Source organism: Oncorhynchus keta, unplaced genomic scaffold (genome assembly GCF_023373465.1).
Source record: "Oncorhynchus keta strain PuntledgeMale-10-30-2019 unplaced genomic scaffold, Oket_V2 Un_contig_20400_pilon_pilon, whole genome shotgun sequence".
NCBI classification, from domain to species: domain Eukaryota; kingdom Metazoa; phylum Chordata; class Actinopteri; order Salmoniformes; family Salmonidae; genus Oncorhynchus; species Oncorhynchus keta.
In genome coordinates this window covers 81,924-93,772 of record NW_026281984.1, presented here as the reverse complement: position 1 = coordinate 93,772, position 11,849 = coordinate 81,924, and the positions used below count along the sequence as shown (strand labels likewise).

At 39.7% G+C, this 11,849-nt stretch overlaps 1 protein-coding gene across 1 annotated transcript; it reads right to left on the bottom strand.

Moving 5' to 3' along the window:
* Positions 1–664: 664 nt before the first annotated feature.
* LOC118376329 (C-type natriuretic peptide 4-like) lies at positions 665–6,009 on the bottom strand. Its single transcript, XM_035763042.2, has 3 exons — positions 5,813–6,009; positions 4,110–4,402; positions 665–1,065 (listed from the first exon to the last, which is right to left on the bottom strand). The coding sequence occupies exons 1-2, from the start codon at positions 5,903–5,905 to the stop codon at positions 4,133–4,135; spliced, it is 363 nt and encodes a 120-aa protein (XP_035618935.1). The 5' UTR covers positions 5,906–6,009; the 3' UTR covers positions 665–1,065; positions 4,110–4,132.
* Positions 6,010–11,849: the final 5,840 nt, after the last annotated feature.

Genomic DNA, 11,849 nt, shown 5'->3' with positions numbered 1-11,849 from the left:
GGATTTTTATCTGGGTTTCGCCTGAAACATCAGTTCTGTTGCACTCACAGACAATATCTTTGCAGTTTTGGAAAGGTCAGTGTTTTCTATCCAAAGCTGTCAATTATATGCATAGTCGAGCATCTTTTCGTGACAAAATATCTTGTTTAAAACGTGAACGTTTTTCATCCAAAAATTTAAATATCGCCCCCTAGTCGTTAACTCATATTTTTGATTGAGATGGAGACGTGAATCCAATATATTTATTTTTAAAGGGTAGCTGTAGATAGATTAACTTTCTAGCCTAAAGATTTTTCTTATAGTGCATATTAAGTTTAAGATCTTACGTTGTTTCAGAGGAACAAATTCAACATATTTTATACAAGGTTTGTCAATGTTGAAAATCGGTTACCGTGATGTTGAAATTTCACAAAAACAACACTTTAATGATTACTTTTTTCAAATCCAATGTATTTTCCACATAGATTCCACATCACAATGTGTTGACAAATTACGTTGCAACAACGTTGATTTAACCAGTTGGTGCCCAGCGGGACCACTCAATGGAGAGAATTGTTGGCCTACACTGTCACTGAATAAAGCCTCAGTCTCACCCCCATTCCATAGTTTATTTTCACCAGAAACGATATGTTTTCTCCATATATAAAAACTGGGAGGAGACTCATTAGTGCCTGGATTTTTTTTTATTTTAATCACTTTGAAAACATTCACTATTTAAGACAAAAAAGGAATTCACCTGCAGTTTGCATCCATTTCAAAATGTTACATAAATAAAATGAATATTTATAAATATCTATTTTATAAACATATAAATAGTTTTTAAAACATAAATACATTTATGCAGGAATGAAAGTACATGAATTTACAGCAGCAGCAACAATATACAGCTTTTCGGTTTCTAGGTTTTACACCAATGTTATACATATGGGTTGGTTTTATCATTGTTGTCTCAGTCCTCGAAAATGCTGGTCATGGTGGCTTTTTATACCGAAAATCCATCACTTTAGGTATTTACCTCAGGCGAGGACCAACTGAATCTATGTTGTCGAACCCATCGTCTGAATGCTGTGCAGAGAAGGGAGAAGGAAAAAACATTGTTAGATGTCTTTGTCAAGTGAAAACTCTGGACGGATGGTTCTGTTAAAAGAAAACTGGATGAAGATATGGACATGTTACCACAAAATAAAGGGGATCCGTGTCACCCTCACTAAAATAAGCTTTCTAACCGAAGTCTCACTGCACCACTCTGGTCTACTCACTCCAAACAAGCACATGAAGTCCGCCCTTTGCCTCTTACACAATACTGAAATGACCGCCTAATACTCCTCTCCTCCTGTCCTCCTCACCCACTTCTCACTTTGAAGTTGGGAAAGGGAGGAAGAGAGGTGTCTGCCCAAGAAACACACACACTTAGTCACATATGAACAGTATATGAGTCAGGACAAAGGAAGGTGCCACAACAGCCCCTCCCCCATCAGGATTTCACTGTTAGCAAAAAGGGTTTCCTTGAACATAGGCACTTAGGGTGCCATGTGTGTGTGTGTGTCCATCCATCTACAAAGAGAGGAACCTGCTTTCACTCTATTTCTCTTTCTCTCCCTCACACACATAGAGACTGGCCAGTGACTTCATCACGTACACACAATACATTATACTTTATCAATGGCCTATGGCCTAACTCTGACATCTACATGTCCTCATTGTCTTCACATCCGTCCCATTGACTTCAGCCAACACCTATAATTACTTATGGTGATGTACTGCAATGAGTATGGCCAATTCATTTGGATTACTTCCCACGAACTTCAAACATTTCAAGAAGGGCTTCCTGATCTCATTCTATGGGGTTTTGTCCTGAGAACGCAGTCAGCATATATGATAGAGCATCAATGGGACACGCTGTTCTTCCCTAAACTGCTCTCACACTGTCCCACATAAATGCATAAGCAGAGCGCACGACTGCTTGGGAATTGATTCATGACTTCAATCAAGAAGCAGATGCATTTGTAAGTTAATTTATATCCTTCTTTTAAATGCAGTCTCAATAAGATTTGCTTGTAGTAGTCAGTAGGCCTAAACCAAAAGGATTAGGCTATAGGATTTCCACTTCACTGAAGGTTGAGGTAACCCTAACATTGTTTCAATCACTGTTGGTCAGTTGCAACATGTTTCATAGTGACCCCACTGACCTCTCAGATCAGATTGACCTTTGGCCACTAACAGGCTCACAAGCGGCCACCTCATCACATGGACATTTGTGACTCGTTTCAGGAAACTAGGCGTATGTCGCACGTCACTACTTCACAGCAGAGGCATTTAAACGTAAACATGTATTTTTTGATCAGATTTTTTATTTTTCAGAAATACCTTCTGGAACATGTGAACTTTCATGTGCCTTAATAACAAATGTGTATTCCGTCCATAAATAAGAATAAAATTGTTAAATTACGAGCCTAGTTGGTTTAGCCAAGGAAAAAGACAGTATATTTCCTGCTAGCCACGATTGGCTGAGATAATGGATGGGCTGGATATGTAGGGAGATGAGTTTGGATTGGTCTGCCATTTAGCATGCTTCTGTCTATAACGTGAGCTGTTCAGTATGTGTTGACAGTCCTCTCTACAGCGCCGTTTTTGAAAGATATAATGTTATCCATCGAGAACTAGAAAAGTTAATACTTTTCTCAACAACATTGATGGCCTGAATGTAGTAGGCGCTCACGACAGATCAATTGGAAAAAGTGATGGTTTACTTTGTGCACACGCCATGGTCAGTGTGAACCAGTCACTTGACAAAATGCTGGCCCCAAAAAGATGTAACTACAAAGTTAAATGGTTCCAGTCTGCTGTGAAGCATTCGTCCATGTATACCGGTAAGAGTCTAGCTACATGTTTAGATATACATTTTGGCAGAAAGTCTTTTTTTTTGCAAGTTAAAGTGTACTGTAGTTAACTAGCAAACATTAGCTTGTGACTTGCTAGCTAGCGTTACGTGTATGATCTTTGTCGTAATATTACTTGAATCAGAATTCCATTTGCATTGCTTGTTATAGCCTAATGTTAGCTAGCTTACATTGAACCTAGTTTGTTAGCTTTAGCTACCTGCAGATTCATACTACAGCTATGACAATGTTTGTATTGGTAGTAGTAAGAGTTGGGATGATGCCGGTTGATTGTTTAGCTAGCTAGCTAGTAGCTACATGTCTAAACAAAAGACTCCACTTCGGCCAGATTATTACATGACCCATCAAATTAGCCAGCTGTGTCTGGGGGTGATGATGGCCATCTATTGTATTTCATGAACATGTATAACATGTCCAGACAACAGTGACCCATCCACATAGCTAGATGTGGCCTGGGGGTAGTTATAGCATTTCCTTCACATGACCAATCAATTTAGACTAGTATGATCGTTAACTGTCATCTAATAATGATACAATATTTATAAAATATTTTTATCTGGACACTTTCTGTTTTTGATATTGCTACTATGCAAGTAACCACTTCACTGTACTGTTTACACCTTCTGTATCCTGTGCATGTGACAAATCAACCTTATTTTATTTGACATAGTATGTGTTTACCACATGGCCTCAAGTGTGAATCCTTAAAGTGATGGGTGGGGCTAAGGCTTTAGAGAGTGTGAATGATGCTGAATGGGTGTAGACATAGAAGAGCTCTCCAGTAGGGGTACCAAAAGATTCATGGGCCATTTGATCAAAAGTGGGGTTAAAAATGTATAAACTTTCAAAGTATAATTACTTTCCCATTTTTCCTCAACTGAAGTGTATGATATACAATTTTCTAGCTCTGAGTAGCTATTTTTATCCAATGTAAAAAACACTTTCAAAACCAAATCAAGGCAGACGGTCACATTTAGACTAGTGCAAACTGTTCTACACTACTCTTTTAGTCTATAGTCTATGGGTGTCTCATCTGAAATATGCACTGAGTTACTCATCTGAGTTAGCCTACATTGGGGATTTTGTAGCAAATGCCTATGGAACTGTTCTTAAATTAGGTTGTTGATAGACGTTCTTCCTGATTTAATCCCAGGATGTGCAATTACGCATAGAGAAAAGGATATGCCGCGGGAGGTTAGGTTTACTTACCGATACGTCTCGATTCGCCATCTCTAACAGCCCATGCCGCTAATAGTGCCTATCCTGTCCATTTTGTGTCCGAAGCAGCCACTCCGGGCCGCGGCCCCTTTCTTGGTGTTAGGTTTGTGTCTCCGTGCACTGGGCTGGTCGTTCAGCAAGCGCGCCCACATGCCCTTGGCGCGAGTTTCCATGCGCAGGTCTCGCAGCAATCGTACCCTGGAGCGCAAGTTTTCCATCCTCCGCTCTCTCTCTTCAGATGCCAGGAACTCCGACAGCTCCTCCCCCAACAAACTTCTAAGAGACTGGGACACAGAAACAAGACACCCGCTTTAGATACTACATTCTTAATTGAAACGACTTGGGTAAGCACCAAGCAGATAGCTTGGTGATAGCTTGGTGCAGATAGCTCATCTGGGATTTTTTTCTGATAAACGGCAATACATCTGTGCATTCGGGAAATCAATTGCCTACTTTGGCAAGCAGTAAACTCACTCTCTTGCTGTTTTCACAACAGTTTCCTTTTCAACTGGTCCTATGAAAGTAATTATGTTTATTCCATATCAAACTTTACGCAATTATGTTACATCTAGTATAATGTTAGTGCTGCCTAGACTTGATTCGCGTCTGGAGACACCAAAAGACAGGTCAGAACTCGTTGTGTGGCACAGGAGGTTGGTTGCACCTTAATTGGGGAGGACAGGCTCGTGATAATGGCTGAAGCGGAATTAGTGGAATGTTATCAAATGCATCAAATGTGTTTGAGGCCATTCCATTTGCTCCGATCCAGCCATTACTATCAGCCATCCTCCTCTCAGCAGCCTTCACTGTTAAGTGTAGCTACTAGCTGCTGAATAGAAATCCTATTAAATGCTGCAATTAATTGGCCCATCCTTCAAAACCAAATCCTCAAATTGGGTGTTATCATAGGCTACATTTGCACTTTAACGCATGTGAAACGGTGTGTACATTGGTTGAATAAGGCGATGAACACTGGTCAGAAATAAGTCTCCTTCTCCTGGGATTTCATGAATGCAGCGGAAAGACAGGTGCGCGTGCTGTGGGATATTAATTACTCACTGCTACATAGTGTTAGGACTATTCCTGCAAAGAATATTCAGTTCCTCGTGCTCGCATGACCAAACGTTTGAGAAAATACGTTTTCTGGTTTAAAATACACAGCACAATTAAATGTATCGCCTTATACATCGATATTACTTTTAAGATGTAACGGTCCCCATCTCCTCATATCCGATGTCCAGGCGAGTGCTTCTCAAGGCGCGCTTGGGTACCAGCATGAATATCAAAATGATGCTTGGAAGAAAGTAGTCTTTAGATTTGTGTAAAACAGAGTAACATATCACTCCATATATCTCCCTGATAAACAAGCCTTTCCTTCTAGTAATAGCCTATGCATACGTTGAGAAGCATACAATAAAGGTAAAATAAAATAAATACAAAACCCATATCAACATGAGCAGTGTAATTGAAATGCAATAGTCGTTAGACTTAATACTAATACATTTAACAATATTATGAATATTAAAGCCCCTGTGTTAAAAAAGGAACAGTAGTCTATAGTTTATGATGAAGTAAAGCCATTATAGCCTGCATGCCAAGATATACATTGCCAGTACAGTACACCTGCATTCATTGTTCATGTTCACGCATTCCGCTTACAAATTGCAGCGTGCACATCAATGAAGTGACCTCACCTTCTGTTGCGCTGGTGTCAGAGGCTTCGCCCCTGTCCTCACTGAAAGCAGAATTATCATAAGTCCACAAGCCACCAAATGCGAGATGTTCATTCTGACAAGTTTTGTAAAGTATTACTCTGTGCAGGCTAAATGATATCGGTTGGTAACCAGTTGGTACTCTATGTCTCTCTGTCTGTCCTTACTCCAAGCTTCCCAAGTGCTACTCTAACTGTGAATTAGTACTCCCGACTTTATAGCCAGCCACTGGTGATGTCATGACCACCTGCATATTGGTCTTCCCTCCCTCCTGTAACTTGCCAATTTAGTTTTTTACCCGTACCTGCGGCTTGAGGAGCACGTCATGCTACATGATTAATTAAATGATACACATACTGGTCATTGTGGCTTAAATGAATGAGAATAATATAGATTACATTATTGTTATACCATGTGCCATTAAGATTGGTTTGAATCCAAAACAGTACTCAACTGATTGAAAATGAGAAATTATGTGTATTTCATAACTGTTGAAGTGTGACATTGGCAGACACACGAGACTATATAAAAATGCCAACCGCCCACCGCGATGAAATGAGGTTGGACAATGAGTTCCAAAGAAATCAAGACCTAACTTGTTAGATGCAACAGAGTTTGTGTGGAATGATTACCCACTCAGCATTACCATATTGTGGGGGAAAGTGTATCAAACACCATTCCAAAAGATGTGCTGTCATGGCAGGTCTTAATTATATAATTGTAAAACGAAAATATTTGTATTTGTTTTTATTTATAATAATTTATTTGTCTTCCAGCTGTATAGAGTTGAACGCATACCCTATTCAGCCTATGCACCAACATACCCGCTAATTCCTGGGGAAATCATTAATAAGGTGTAACTTTAAAATATGAGCCCCCAAAACTTGAATTAAATATATATACAACGGCTTTGATTTGCACTCTAAAATTTGCTGGGTTCAAAACAAACCAGCACGGGGTAAATAATGGACAGAACACACGTTGGATTATTTTTGACCGTTGGGTTATTGAGTTATAATCCACCGGGTTAGATCAGAAGACTAGAGGTGTGTCTTAGATTTGAAACAGTTATAGGCCTACGCTCAAAAGACCATGGTTCATTCGATTCATCAAGCGTGTCAGATCCCACAAACATCATTGATGCCACAGAGGTGACATAGCGGTCAGCGGATACCATGTATATCCACGTATATCCCTCGCTTGCCTATGCATCCTCCCGGTTACACGCAAGAACACATTGAGTTAAAGAAAGTTGTCAAATCGGACACATGTTAGGGCTGTAATTCAAAGATGGTGATTTGTGAAAAACAACTTTAATTATTCTGTTGGCGTAACACTTTGTCATCAAGTAAACCCGTCATCTTTTGTGAGACAACTGCATACTGCAGTGCGTGTTTTTCTTAAGAGCAAGTGCCTGCGCTTGACTTCCCTAATGCATTGCTGTGCAGCGATATGCAATGACGCTATCTATATTTGAAACACATACAATACTCTGCCCGACCTATGGTCTAAGGGTGGAAATGTCTAAAGTTCTATTCACGAGCAATATGATGAGCTTTGGAGAGGTGAATATTGCTACTAAGGCACCATCTGTTTTGAAACACAGAGTGGCAGTATTTGCTGTCTTGAAATACCAAAAGACTAAACATTCATTTGCCAAAAGTTTCACCTCAAATTGCCTTTGGTCTTAAAGATTGGCAAGGTCTCACTTCACAACAGTTCCATAATTATCATATCATTCAGGTTGAGGGTAAATTGATTGTTCTCTTTCTGTTAGAATGACACTACTGACCCATGTGATCCATGTTGCCTACAAGGGCTCTAGCCCAGAGAGAGGTTTATTTTGTGTTCAGACATTATGTAAAAAAACAGGAGAACATCAGATCTTTCTTTGGAATTTCAACACAAATCATCAACGTTACCCACTGGGCAAAAACTGGTTGAATCAAAGCTGTTTGCAAGTCATTTCAACAAAAAAAGTAAATGGAAAGTAAATGGAAAACTGATTGAATTTGCAAAAAGTCATCAATGTAAGGGAATTTACCATTTTTTTCACCCAACTTTTAACCTAAATCCAATGTCATCGTGACATTTTTTGTTGATTTCATGTTGAATTCACATTAGCTGACAACTCAACCAACTGTAAATAAAAAAAATAGAAGTTGAACTTAAGTCTTGTGCCTACTGGGTATGTAGTTCATCCCAAAAAGATCTGTAGTGTGGTGTCAGTTCAATTATCATTTCATGTTGGATAACTCTCACTGTAGGCTACACAATACAACCCCAACAGAACACGACACAATACAAATCTATTGTCCAATGTGAATCCTAAATGTGTCTTTTTGCTGTCTTGCATTATTCCTAATCCCCTGGACATCATATATTCACACAGAGGAGGATGGAAGCAAATTCTCTGCCACAGACATTGTCCATGCAGCTGGTTTGAAGTTAAGCGCTTGGTCAAGGGCACAACAGCAGTAGGTGGCACCTGCTATTCTGTTGCCAGCAGCCCTTCAGTTGCCAGCTCACACCATATTTCCCCCAGTCAGTTCTGGGATTTGAAAAGGCAAACCTCCAGTTACTTGCCCGTCTCTCTTCAACCTCGAGCTACTGCTGCCCCAGTGTTCAGCCATACTGAATAGGACCTTGAGTTGGAAGGCCACTGTCACCATCTTATTGATTACTAGAGGGTAAAATGACCCGCACTCTGAAAATGCCCCACCCTCTCTCTCTCCCTCTCTCCCACTCTCTCTCCCTCCTTGAAACCCAGGCTGGATCGAAAGTCGACACTGATGGATTTGGACAGTGCGCCTGGCTACTGCTCGGGTACCGCACCACGCACGGCGATGACGGACCAGCATGCTTCAGGGCCGTACACCCTCAATACCCGTGAGCCTGCCATACATTGTCTAATTCAAGGACCCATTGTGGCAAGAGAGAAGATCGATCTTGAACCAGGCCGACAGGAGTGAATGATTCCCTGTCAACAGGTGGTGTGGAAACGCTCATAGTCACCTATTGTCATGCACCTGTCCTTAGGATTGCGCCAACCGGAGGGGATCATAATACTCTCTGCCCAGCCTATGAGAATGAATGGCTTGAAATGTGTGTTAATCTAGTTCATTGATGAGAGCTACATTTCTGAGTAGTTAGCTCAATCACTAGGAGACAGTGGGAGGCAGGGAATCAATTGACCGGGTTCTCATTTTAATGGAAAATTATTGCCAGTCATGCCACTTCAAGCCTTTTTGGTCATTCACCTTCTTATTCATGTTTTTTATCCAGACCAAGCCCTTTGGTTTTGAGTACGAAGTTTGAGAGGGAACCGGAGTAGAACCAACGGCATGCTTCATTGACCGTGTTTTTAGTTGCTGGCTGCATGGTCAACCTAACAGCCTAAAAGTCCAATAGTATTGAGACCAATATATTTAAATATATGGTTCCCTTTATTTTAATTAAAAAGTGTGGTGGCGGTTACGGATTTTCTGGAATCCAACTTGCAGTTCCCTTTGATACGGAGATCTCTGTGCATGTGCAGGATTTCTTTTAAATGTAGCTGCTGGACACTGCTGCCTAAGTAGCTTCGACTCAGTGCTCCCACTGCTCCACTGCCGCTTCCCCCTCATTGACATGGAGGGGAAACCTTATGTTGTAGGCTACACTAAAGACATGGTCAACATGTTTGTGCAAACTTTGTTGTCTGTTGTAAACAGTATATTTAGGCAAGCATATCAAACACAAGCAAGACACATACAGGCAGTCAAAATTGGCTAGTAATTTTTCAGCAAATCTCGCTACGATATGGCATTATAACTATGAAGATTATCATTACAAATAGTAGGCAGTCTTAAGCAGTAGTTGACAAATGACGTAAGGAATAATAGTGCACCGGGCACGAGGCAATGTAAAACCAACTCGCCCGTTGTCAGACTTTGGTTACCGCCGGTGTTCATAGGTGGAACAGCTAGTGCGGTACTTGCATGATCATTAGGCAGGTTTTCCATTGACCCAGGTTAATTTGACAAAACCAGTGCAGCAAAAAATATCATTGCGAAATGTGTAATGAAAACGGCAGATATAGGAGAAATGTTCTAAAGATTGACAACATTTGATTGCGACAAAAGATGATTTCACGTTGAATTCACAATAGTTGACCAGGCGTTTTTCGAATGCCTGAATATTTTTTTCAACATTTTTTCCGAATACTTTCAAGAATGGCTGAATTGCTTCACCTTGCTTTTCTGGTTGTTTCATCATCCAATTGTTTCACATCTACAGGAGTTCAAGTTTCACCACTGCATGGACCATGGCAATATGTTGGCACATGAGAATGATTAGAATATGGCAAATATTTGTAAATTCTTGCAATTCTTGCATTCTATCCATGCTGGCTAAGAGATACAAGATCACATCTGATTAATAGTTAGCTCTCTGTCATGTGTATGACTGCTCTCCATCTCTATTTCATGCTCTAGTGAACAGTAGCACCTTCAGTGACTTGTCAATGATCAATGATTAAAAAATGTAGCATATTAGCAGCGGTGCGAAAAGTACTCAATTGTCATATGGTAATAGAAAATGACTCAAGTAAAAGTTAAAGTCACCCAGTAAAAGTCTAAAAGTATCTGATTTTAAATGTACTTAAGAACAGTGGTGGAAAAAGTACTCAATTGTCATACTTGTCTCATATTTGTTTCTTTAGTCCATTGTTGACATTGTCCAAAAATGTTTTGCTTGTCAGCAAGTTTTCAAGATATGTAACTTTCAAAATACAGAAATCATTCCCATATGATGCATTTTGAATCATATGATGCAAAATTCTTTTCCTTTATTGATTTGTTTTTACAGACAGCCAGGTGCACACTCCAACACATAATTCACAAACACAGTATTTGTTTTTAGTGAATCCGCCAGAGCAGATGCAGTAGGTATGACACCACGTTGTATTGATAAGTGCGTGAATTGGACCATATTGCTCTCCTGCTGTCAGCGATTGGGTGCAGAGTGAAAGCGGAGTCAGGTGCAGGACACAGGTATGGAGAAAATCCAACTGAGTTTACTCAAAGAATAAAGCAAAATTCCAAAATGGAACATACAACAAAACTCTAACACAAACATAACCACTAACGACATAAACAATCACTGACAGAACAGAAATGTAGAAATGTATGTCAGATGGTTAAATGGGGAATGTAATGAGGGCATGTAAAACAGGTGTGTGTGTAATCAGACAAAACAAAACGAAACAGAAAAATGGATCGGTAGTGACTAGAAAGCCGGTGACGTCGATCGCCAAACACCACCCGAACAAGGAGAAGGGCCTACTTTGGCGGAAGTCATGACACCTGCCTTAGCATTCAAAATGTAACTAGTACTTTTAGGTGTAAGGGAATACCCCCCTGAATTGGACAAAAATGAATGGGAAGTCATTGGCATCGGACAAACCATATACACGATGTCCAATACCACCCAATTCGGCGTTGATTCATGCAAAGTGTATTGCAAATGCCATATGGCAATTGCCAGTTGTAACACTTTAAAAATCCAACAGGTGGCGAGTGCGTTCCACCTTGGTTTTTCATATTGGAAATGTAACCCAAGTCAACATCCAAAAGCAACATTTTGAAAAAATGATTTTTTTGTCAAATACTTATCACCCCTTAAAAAAGTGCTTTCTGGACCGTTTATCGAAATTCTTTCTATTTTTTTGTCAATTACACAAGTGTAAGAACTCTATGAATATACTTTTGTCCAATTTTTTTGTCATAATTTTTTTTTAAATTACTTTCGCATAAAGGCATATGTTTTGTCCATTTGCAATATGATTTCATAGGAAGTCAAATGTCAAAAGTCAAAAATAGCAACATTTTATAAAAAACTTAACACGGCCCTAAAAAAGTGCTTTCTGGACCGTTTTTCAAAATTATTTCGATTTTATGTCAATTAGTCATGTGTAAGAACTGTATGAATATGCTTTTGTAAAATGTTATTATCATACTTAAAAAAAAATGTTTTTTAC

Excerpts from the sequence above, each read along its gene's own strand:
- LOC118376329 (XM_035763042.2), bottom strand. The coding sequence starts at position 5,905 with ATGAACATCTCGCATTTGGTGGCTTGTGGACTTATGATAATTCTGCTT. Across the intron at positions 4,403-5,812 it reads TGACACCAGCGCAACAGAAG|TCTCTTAGAAGTTTGTTGGG; the intron begins GTGAGGTCACTT and ends TCTGTGTCCCAG.